This window comes from Antechinus flavipes, chromosome 1, assembly GCF_016432865.1.
Source record: "Antechinus flavipes isolate AdamAnt ecotype Samford, QLD, Australia chromosome 1, AdamAnt_v2, whole genome shotgun sequence".
Classification (NCBI taxonomy): Eukaryota; Metazoa; Chordata; class Mammalia; order Dasyuromorphia; family Dasyuridae; genus Antechinus; species Antechinus flavipes.
In genome coordinates, this window is record NC_067398.1 from 483340498 (window position 1) to 483352041 (window position 11544).

Below are 11544 nucleotides of genomic sequence, written 5' to 3' on the forward strand. Positions count from 1 at the left end.
GATTTGAACTCACATCTTCCTCACTCCAGTCCCAATGTGTAACCTAGCTGCCCTCCTTAGCCACTTTCCAGATATAAGCAAAACACTTTTTGTTATTCAGTTGTTTTCGATTGTGCCTGACTATTTGGAGTTGTTTTTGTTTTTGTTTTTGTTTTTGACAAAGATACTGGAGTGTTTGCCCTTTCCTTTTCCTGCTCATTTTACAGATGGGGAAACTGAGGCAAATAGAATTAAATGACTTGCCCAGGGTCACACAACTAATAAGTGTCTGAGGCCAGATTTGAACCCAGGAAGATAAACTGGGTCCTGAGTCCAGTCCATTACACCACGTAGCTACCCAAGTCAAACATAGGCAATACAAAAGATTAGCATCTTGGGGTAATTGCTTTGATTTACAACATGTATATCATGTTTTCATGGTTTCTCTTAGCTTTCAGGAAGACTTAAAAAGTCTCTTTCTCTTACCCACTTCCTTTGAACACTGAAATATAGTTGTCTTCCCCTTGCCATGGCTTAAAGTCAATGCAGGTTTTTAAACGGTACCGTTCAAATGCATTCAAGATAACTCCTTTAGCATTAATTTCTGAAGAAAAAAAAGAGAATAAAAGTTTCTATTAACCACCAAAAGTATCCAGGATTTAGAGCTGGGCATTGCCCCTTGTGCTAAAATGTGTCTCTCTAAGGCCATCAAGGATCAAAGTATAATTCCTTTGTCAGATTTCAACTTTCCTAGGCCCTCAAACTTTTGACACTCTAGATGGCTTCTTTTTCTCGTTTTCTCTTCCCTGGCTTCAGAGATTCAGTGTCTTTCTAGATCTCCTCCTACCCTTCTAACTTCTTTATCCTCTGTCTTCTTGACTTCTTCCCTGACTTCTCTCATCATCATGAGAACTAACATTATATTTTGCTTCCTACATATCAATCACTGTGCTAAACATTTTCACTATTATCCCATTTGATTCTCACAAGATAGATGCTATTCTGATCTTAATTTTACAATTAAAGGAACTGAGGCAAACATAAGGTAAGCGATTTGGCAAAGATCACAAAGGTAGTTTTGGAGGCTAGATTTAAATTCGGTCTTAAAGTCCCATGCACTATCCACTAAATCAGAAACTGTTCTAAACCTTTCTTCTTATCTAAAGATTCATATTTCTGTCTAGATCTTGGATTCAACATTTCCAAAAATGAGCTAATCATCTTTCCTCTAAATCAACAGATTTTTTTCTAAATCAACAAATTTCCTTCTTATACATTATTATTTCTGTAAGCAGTACCATCATCTATTCTTTTCCCCATTTTATAATTTTGAGGTTAACCTTAACTCTTCCTACTCCTTCACCTTTCAACTCTCACTGTTTTCAACTAAAGGGAATCTCTGCACTCAATAGCTCCCATCAACCTATAGCCTGGAGTTAAATGAGATAGAAAGTGAAAGAACAAGAACTCTATATACCTACCCAGACTATCTTCAAGGACATAAGGGATGATGTGAGGCCATCTATATTCGTCACCAACAATGGAATTTCTGTCTCTCTGAAAAGTAAAATACACATTGAATGTATTTGGTCCAGGAAAAAAAAGCAATTTAGAATTCTCCCAAACTACCAAGAGAAATAAATCATCTGTGTATGTATGTATGTTATTTTCCAGCAATTCAGTTGGATATCAGGTCAGGAGGAAAATAGTGCATTTGTAGGACTGATTTTGGGTAGGACAATTTGGATATGAGGCATGCAAAGCTTGTCTAGCAATGAGTATGGTAGAAATCCAATTACTATTGGCAGAAAAGTTTCTGGTACCCAATATAGTGAAATAATCATATGCAAGCAATAATTAAATGCAAGCACATTCATTTGAGTTACACTATTTCAGAATTTATGATATTTCAGACATATTCTGGGTTAAAGTCTACCACTGCACTGTGAAAATGGAACTTACTAAATAAAGAGAGCTATATATTTACAGTGGTTAACTAAACAAACTGTTTTCAAGCACTCTTAAAATCCTACTATGTCTGTTCCTATTTTCATTAAAAAAATACCAAATACTGATTGGTGGCTGACTATATTGATTATTATTTATACCTATTCATTTTATGGATTTGGGAGGATCTCTTATGAAAGATTTTATTAGCTTAGTTTTTATTATAGTAGAACATAAAATCCTTGAAGATAGGGGCATTTTCATTTTTGTTTTTGTATCTCTAAGCCCTAGTACAACGAGTCACATATAGAAAAACAGTAAATGATTGTTGATTGAGAGAATATTGAAATTAATTAACTATGCCCTTCCAAAGGTATATTCATATTTAGACTTTTAAAGCTAATTTGAACTGACTTCTTTAATTCATCTGAATTGGTAAGGTTTTATTGTGTAATTAAAGCTTTCCAGGTTGACCATATGATATAAACATATCAAACTTATGCATAATTAAAATGACCAAGAAACTTGGTCCTAGAAGAGAGTTGAGAAAATGTACTTCTCTCTCTCTTTCTTGCACAGGTAGGGCACTGTAGATAAAGAACTCACAATCACATTCAACTGCTGTGTTAATTTTTTCTGAATTGTTTTTTCCTCCCTTTTTTATTTCTTTGTTTTTTATTTCTTTGTTACAAGAAATAGTTCAATGGGCAGGGGAGAAGGAAAGGCATATATTTAAAAATTAAAGCAATGTAAAATTATAAATTATCAATAAAAAAGTTTAAACCTATCAGTTGAGATCAATATAGTCCAACTACATATGGCTAATGATGATGGCCCCAGAAATAAATTATAGTAAATCACAGTAAGGGAAAGATAATGGCATTAATGTGAATCAAGTCATTTTTCCCAAAACAATTTATCTGTGAAATCTTGTACAAATGCACTACTAAATGATCCCCTTTGATTTTGTGCCATCTCCAATAGATAGAATAGCTTCAAAGAGGCAGTATTTTAGCTTGCATTAGCCAGTAGAATCATTGATATAAGCGCATCAAGCTAACTCACCCCATCAAGATTGATGTCTCCCTCAAAAAGGTTCAATCCCAGAGCTAAGTGGCAAGATAAGACTTGACATTAGCAAATGGTAGAACCCCAAACAAGTAAGTGGGATTTTCAAAATAAAGGAGTCCACAAACCTTCATTGATGTCAAATATGTCCTTGTCCTGGCCGCCATCTAAATCTATTACTAAAAAGACCAAAAAAATAAAATAAAATAACAAAAACAAAAACAAAACAAAATCAGAAGAGAAAAGGTTAACTTTGGCTTATGTTTTTAGGAAGAGAAGAAAGTTTTAAGTCACCTCACCACAAAACTGTAGCTCATACTACTAGGGTCACATCATGTACTCTGTTTTCCTATTTCCTTTGAACACTGACTGACTTTAGAAATAAATCAATACAGTTGATAACAAATGGGTCCCTTTGGGCAAGATGGAAGCCAGATTTGGAAGAGATTCCATTGATACAGACAGGCAGCATTGAATTGGAACCAAGTTGGAACCAAGAGCTGCAGGCTGATGCAGTCAGCCTTGACTTGTCCATATGTGAACACTTCAGTACAGACTGGAGCTTTTAGTAAATGGCACACACCAAAGCTTTCAGGATAAGCCTGACTTGCCTTCTAAATTCCTAGGGGAGAAAAAAAAAGCTCAATTTTCTGATGACTCTATATGAGTACAGCTGAATAGGAAGGGAATGGAATATTTGGTCCATCTTATTTGACAGAGCCCATTTTTCCATGAGTGTGTGTGTGTGTATGTGTGCGTAGGGATGAGGGGATGAGGTTTGAGTGATATAACAGTCCATCAAACTCATACTATTTAGAAGAGACAAGAAAATGTAGTAGCATGATATACAAGACTTGCCAATGATTTTAAGGGATAGCATAATATAGTAGATGAAACACTGGGCTTGGAGTCAGACAGTCCTGTATTTAAATCTAATCTCAGACACTCCTTGTGTGACTCTAACGAAATTCTTTACCCTAAGCCTCAGTTTCCTCATCTGTAAAATAGGGATAAAAATAGCATTTACCTAGCAGGTAGGGCAGGTAGGTGGCACAGTGGACAGGATGGTAGACCTGGAGTTAGGAAGGATCATCTTCCTGAGTTCAAATCTGGCCTCAGACACTTACTACCTGTGTAAGTCATTTAAGTCTCTTTGCCTCCGTTCCTCATCTGTAAAATGAACTACAGAAGGAAATGGCAAACCACTCCAGTATCTTTGCCAAGAAAAGCCCTAATGAGGTCATTGGTTGAATATAATTAAAGTTGAATTTGACTAAAACAATTGAACAACAGCAAAAAAACAAATAGGTGTAACAATAACACCTAATTTATAGGTAACTATTAGATAGACATGATAGCACTAAATTAGATAATATAAAGTTTTTAACACAGTGTCTGGTATATAATAAGCACTATATAAATGTTTAATCCCTTTCTCTTCCTCCTACCTTACAAGATCGTTGTAAGGATCAGATGAGATTCTCTGCAAACTTTAAAATGCTATGAAAGAGCAATTCGTTGTTATTATTATTATTATTGTTGTTATGGCTACAACTCAATATTTTGATCCAAGCACTATTCAACCACAATCATGTGTTTACAGTTTATTATTTATTTCTGAAGTCCTGGTACACAGAATGGGGTCATACAGCTTTGGGGGATAATACTTAAATATTCATGAGGGATAATAATAGTTATACTGCAGGAAATACTTTCTTTTTCATCTAACATAAATAAGACTAGAACTCCCTCAACTTAACTCATACTCTGTGTTTTATCATAGTCTAGATGTGACCCTGGATTTTCAATGCTCCTTTATGATAAGCCCAGTAGTCTGTGGTCTAGTTAAGTTTGGGGAGGCTTCTCAACAGAGAGATGTTCAGCAAGTGATGAATTGTAGGGGTTATATGTAACATTGAAGCCATACGCTAAATAGAAGAGTTTTAATATATACCTATAGAGTAGTAGCAATAGTAATAATAATAATAACTATTATTTATATAGAACATTAAGTGCAAAGTGCTTTACATATTTTATCTCAATTGAGCCTCATTGCAACTCTGGGAGGTAAGTGCAAATATTCTCATTTTATGAAAGAGTAAACTGAAATTTAAAAAAAAGATTGACTTGCCTAGGGTCACACAAGTAGTAAGTATGTAATTCAGGATTTGAACTCAAACTTTCCTGAATGCAAATTTAATACTCTACTAATTGGACCATCTAACAGCCACATTCATACATGAATTCATAGATCAATGGAAGTACTAAAGAAAAATAGAAATAAATAAATGACTCACCAATGTTTTCTGAGATTGGCTGGGGAACAAAAAGGAAAAGAGAACATATTATAATGATATACAAGATTTATCAGTGTTTCTCTTGGTCTTACTACTCTGTATAGTAATAAAAATATTTATTTGTTATCTCACTAGTATTGATTCTTTGCCCTTTTGATAACTAACCTTCGTGAAATTTGAGAATCTAAACTGTTTTTACTTGAATGATTAATTGTCTTAACCATGGGGACACATTAATACATCATTGCTAGAACTATATCTTAATCCAGCCATTCAATAAAGTAATTTGAAATAATATGAAGATCATGAAAATATTCATACCCTTTGACCCAGAGATCTTACTGTAAGATATATAACCATAGGAGATGAATGAAAAAAGAAAGGATCCCACATATATTTGTCAAAATATTTATAGCAGCACTTTTTGTACCTACAATATCAATAACCATATATTGGAAAATGGTTAACCAAGTCATGTCACAAGAATGTAATGGAATATTGTTATGCCCTAAAAATTTTGAATATGACTACAGAGATATATAGGAAAATTTCTATAAACTGAGATAAAGTAAAGTAAGTAGAACCAAGAAAACAATATTCATAATCGTTGTAATAATGTCAATATAAAATCATAAGAACAAAAGTATTTGAAACTGAATATTGTAAAATTGTAATGAATTGGCTTCAAAAAAGAGATAGAAGGCACCCTCCCTCTTTCTTTGTAGAGATAGGGGATTATGAGTGTCGAAAATGTCATAACATCATAATTTTTTGATGTGTTATTTAGTGTTGCTAAATTGTTCTTTTTTCTTTTCACATCTTTATTCTTGGTTATAGGCAATTTCTCTCATGATGGGGGAAAGGTAAGATAAATTTTAAAAAGATATGACAATAAAAGTATTTTTATTATAAATATTTTATTTAGAAAATATATAATTCATACATATAATAAAATATATAAATATCTAAAGTGTATATATTTGTGTATAATTTAATTCATATAGTATAATTTATTTTAAAATATTATATTTTTATTTGGACAGTAAAGAAATCAAAATTAACTTTGTAAATTAAAAAGAATTCCATTGGGTAAGGATGAATGCATAACAAGAGGGTGAAAGTTCCCATTTTCCTTTGCTCTTGGACATCATTTGAAGGTCAGTTTGAGACATACATTTTAGAAAGAACACTGACAGCACAGAGAGATTCTAGAGAACAGTAACCAAAATAGTAAAAGGCCTGAAGATGACTGTATTCAAGGATTAATTGAAAGAAATAGAAAAGATTATTCTAAGGGATATATAAGGGGAAAGTAAAGAAAACTTGTCTTGAAGAACATGAAGGACTACAATATAGAATTTAAAATAGACTTAGTCTGCTTGGCCCAAGAAGCAGAAATAAGAGCATGATGGGGAAACTGCAAAGAAGCATCTTTCAGTTAAGTATAAGGAATAACTTCCAAAAATGAGTTCAAAAGCAAAATAAACTACTTGAAGAAGTGGTAAATTCATACTAGCAAGTTTTTTTTTTCCATCGGTTCATGTAAGGTTAAATAATTCAACAGGTTCATTCCCTAAACTGAAATATAGTGAAAAAACACCAACTGTAAAGTCAGAAAATTTGGTACTCTTTCTACCATTAGTGAGATCTTAAGGGTAAGTCATTTTTCCTTCTCTGATGCTCAGTTTCTTCATCTGTGAAACTGGAATAATAATACTAGAAATCTCCACAAAATCCTTAAAGGGCTCAAAAAAAATAAGTTATGTAAAAGAATTTTGTAGTCAGCTAGATAGATTCATACATAATAAAGAAACTGATTCTTCTTTGAAAAAAATATCATATACATAAAAGTAACAATTTTGCAGTCACATCTTCCTCAGGTCTTTTGTTTCTTTAGACAAAGAACTCAATTTTTTTTTATCAATTGCCATGCTGTAGAACAAAATAAAGTTTCTAAAAACAGGTTCAAAATGCCAAATGAAGGTCAAATATTTCATAACAGTCAAAAATTGCATGAACTGAGATGTTTTCAGCATTTTTTCATCCATCAATCAAGTTTTTGAAGACAACAGCCATGTTGGTGAGTGGACTACTTTTCTAGGGCAAAATGTTCATGATGCAAGGTTATGGGACAGAGAAATACAGTGAGGAAGGAGGGGAGCTCATTTTAATCATATGTTAAACTTCCTATTTTCCTACTTGCAAACATGCATTCCCTGAGCAGAACATAAACTCTCAGAGAAGAAACTATTCAGCTTTTGTTTGTGTCTCCAATGGCTAATGCAGTGTATAAAATGCAGTAGAAGTTTAATAAACATTTGTTGAATTGCACTGATTTTATAAACAGAGTTTTTCAGAAGTGGGACAATAATGATAGCTCTTTTATCCCTGTCTGGTGTATGTTATTTATTTTTCTCTTCTTCACACTACCTTATTTCTTTCTTTCAGCTTCAAATTTATTCCCTCTCCTTCCGCTGAGCCCAATATCATTCAAAGGAAATTTTCTTGCTGGTGCCTTGTGGCTCACTCTCCAGGTGGTCCAAGACAATAAAAAGAACAGTGAGTTCATCTGACTACTGTGCTGGATAAAGGGAAACAATCTTTGAAATAACAAGTGGCAGCAGCTGGACTAGTCTTGAGGAAGACAAAATCACTGTTATCATAGGCATTAGTGATGCAAGTAGTCTGAATCCATCGGTAAGGGGAAAACAAGGAATATATGAATGGAACCAAGAATAACTATTTTTGATATTTCCCATTCGATTTCAGGTATCAAGATCTCTGCATGACATACCTAGAAACTTACCCCAAAATTTTAGGTAGCTTAAGCCTGAACACAGCTATAAACCAAAACCAAATCCAAATCCATCTTCTCTTAGCGTGTTAGAGTATTTTTTAGAGTACTGTATCACAATTTACTTGACCATGGATCAATCCAAGTCAGTTGCTGAGATGTCCCAAAATAGCAAAAGGCCTGAAGATGACTGTATTCAAGGATTAATTGAAAGAAATAGAAAAGATTATTCTAAGGGATATATAAGGGGAAAGTAAAGAAAACTTGTCTTGAAGAACATGAAGGACTACAATATAGAATTTAAAATAGACTTAGTCTGCTTGGCCCAAGAAGCAGAAATAAGAGCATGATGGGGAAACTGCAAAGAAGCATCTTTCAGTTAAGTATAAGGAATAACTTCCAAAAATGAGTTCAAAAGCAAAATAAACTACTTGAAGAAGTGGTAAATTCATACTAGCAAGTTTTTTTTTTCCATCGGTTCATGTAAGGTTAAATAATTCAACAGGTTCATTCCCTAAACTGAAATATAGTGAAAAAACACCAACTGTAAAGTCAGAAAATTTGGTACTCTTTCTACCATTAGTGAGATCTTAAGGGTAAGTCATTTTTCCTTCTCTGATGCTCAGTTTCTTCATCTGTGAAACTGGAATAATAATACTAGAAATCTCCACAAAATCCTTAAAGGGCTCAAAAAAAATAAGTTATGTAAAAGAATTTTGTAATCAGCTAGATAGATTCATACATAATAAAGAAACTGATTCTTCTTTGAAAAAAATATCATATACATAAAAGTAACAATTTTGCAGTCACATCTTCCTCAGGTCTTTTGTTTCTTTAGACAAAGAACTCAATTTTTTTTTATCAATTGCCATGCTGTAGAACAAAATAAAGTTTCTAAAAACAGGTTCAAAATGCCAAATGAAGGTCAAATATTTCATAACAGTCAAAAATTGCATGAACTGAGATGTTTTCAGCATTTTTTCATCCATCAATCAAGTTTTTGAAGACAACAGCCATGTTGGTGAGTGGACTACTTTTCTAGGGCAAAATGTTCATGATGCAAGGTTATGGGACAGAGAAATACAGTGAGGAAGGAGGGGAGCTCATTTTAATCATATGTTAAACTTCCTATTTTCCTACTTGCAAACATGCATTCCCTGAGCAGAACATAAACTCTCAGAGAAGAAACTATTCAGCTTTTGTTTGTGTCTCCAATGGCTAATGCAGTGTATAAAATGCAGTAGAAGTTTAATAAACATTTGTTGAATTGCACTGATTTTATAAACAGAGTTTTTCAGAAGTGGGACAATAATGATAGCTCTTTTATCCCTGTCTGGTGTATGTTATTTATTTTTCTCTTCTTCACACTACCTTATTTCTTTCTTTCAGCTTCAAATTTATTCCCTCTCCTTCCGCTGAGCCCAATATCATTCAAAGGAAATTTTCTTGCTGGTGCCTTGTGGCTCACTCTCCAGGTGGTCCAAGACAATAAAAAGAACAGTGAGTTCATCTGACTACTGTGCTGGATAAAGGGAAACAATCTTTGAAATAACAAGTGGCAGCAGCTGGACTAGTCTTGAGGAAGACAAAATCACTGTTATCATAGGCATTAGTGATGCAAGTAGTCTGAATCCATCGGTAAGGGGAAAACAAGGAATATATGAATGGAACCAAGAATAACTATTTTTGATATTTCCCATTCGATTTCAGGTATCAAGATCTCTGCATGACATACCTAGAAACTTACCCCAAAATTTTAGGTAGCTTAAGCCTGAACACAGCTATAAACCAAAACCAAATCCAAATCCATCTTCTCTTAGCGTGTTAGAGTATTTTTTAGAGTACTGTATCACAATTTACTTGACCATGGATCAATCCAAGTCAGTTGCTGAGATGTCCCAAAATAGCAAATTGCTTATGCCTCAGTCCATTTCTTTAGTTCATGTGACTATGATATGAAATACAGAAATATTGTCAACTTATGGCTTTTTTGAGAAAAAAAAAAGAGTTGGCAGTTTTGATTAATGCTATAAAAAGGCTATCCATTGCATGTCACCAAACTTGACATGTCTTCCCTGTCAATAGGTATGTATATTGAACCACAGAAATACACATGTGTTATATATAGTGAATAGTGGGTTTTAAGGCATTCTTTTCTTTTAGATATAATTTTTAAAAGAAAGGATAATTTCTTAGGTGTATTGTACTTTACTTTTATACAAGCAAAAAACACTGAAATGCTTGCTAATCCTTCTATTTTTTAAGTGACTATGATATTTCAATTCCTGCTTATGATCATAAAAAGATTCACTCTTCTCAATGCCAAAGTGACAGGTTTTAGACTGTGGATTTTACTTGCTAATTTGGCTGCTATTTTAAATGTGTAACTACAGATTTCTCCCCAAGCTTTTGAAATAGAATTTAATGCTTTAGCTTTGTCCGTTCATATTTAGCTGGTACAGAGTGCTTCTCTACTGCACAATGTTGGATTAAAGTTTGGGATAATTTTTACTTTGTGGGCCCCTCATAGTCTATAACCCAATAATCTCAACTCAGGTTGAGATTATTATTTAAGTAATGTTAAAAAGAAGGAAGAGAAGGAGAGGAGCAAGAAAATAGGGAAAAGGAAGAGGAATAGGAAGAAGGAGAAAGGAAGAAGGAGGAAGAGGAAAATAATCTGTCATCAGTCAATACCAGAATTTGAACTAAAACCAATTTCCCTTTTTTTCCATATTAACAAAAATTAGTTTTGAATTAGTGAGGCTAAATAACAAAACCAACCAACCATACTAAAGTCTCTTAGCCCCCTATTCCTCTCTCTTAGATCCCTGCCTGTTCTTTAGTTCCCTGAAATCAGCCAATTTATCCCAAATTTTCCCTACTTGCCCTGAAAAAGCACTCATTTCATTAATTCTACCTGATTACCATGAAATAAAACTAGTGATTAAACAAGTTTAATAATACCACTGCTCCACCTACCCACCAGTATATTTGCTAGCTTTTCTTTACTTTCCATATATCTTGCAGTATATGTTTTTGGATTACTTACCAGACTGGAGACCACAAAAAGAACCTCACCCAGCAGAAGCCAAGACAAACACCATGAATTCATGTTGTGTTCTCAGATGAGTGCTGCAAACTATGCAATTCCAAATGGATTTTAGTTATAAAGAGACAAGCATCATAAACCAGAGCCTTTGACCTCTGGGAGGCATCGTATAGATTAAAGTCCATAGAATTTAGGGCTGTTCTGAAGTTGCACAGTACATCCTAGCTGTTTTCAATAGACAAGTACCTGGGTGGTGCCAGCTTGGAAGGTTTAATATCTAATCTTTATTTCCTAGTGAATGGTAAACAATCATATATGATTTTAAAAGTCAGTAATTAATTTTAAACTATAACTACTCTTTGATTCAATAAGTCATTGTTATAAAATATTGGCCATTAGAATGTCCAATA

General features: G+C 33.6%; 1 protein-coding gene across 2 annotated transcripts in view; it reads right to left on the bottom strand.

Moving 5' to 3' along the window:
* The window catches only part of LOC127543911 (meprin A subunit beta-like), a 41793-nt gene extending 30564 nt beyond the window's left edge, over window positions 1-11229 (bottom strand). For both annotated transcript variants that reach the window (XM_051970281.1, XM_051970280.1), the window contains exons 1-6: window positions 11135-11229; window positions 5292-5310; window positions 3123-3173; window positions 2992-3035; window positions 1461-1536; window positions 466-583 (exon numbers count right to left, since the gene is read on the bottom strand). In XM_051970281.1, coding sequence (XP_051826241.1) covers window positions 466-583; window positions 1461-1536; window positions 2992-3035; window positions 3123-3173; window positions 5292-5310; window positions 11135-11197 — 371 coding nt within the window. In that variant the 5' untranslated portion in view covers window positions 11198-11229. The remainder of the gene's footprint in view (window positions 1-465; window positions 584-1460; window positions 1537-2991; window positions 3036-3122; window positions 3174-5291; window positions 5311-11134) is intronic.
* Between the last annotated feature and the right edge of the window lie 315 nt (window positions 11230-11544).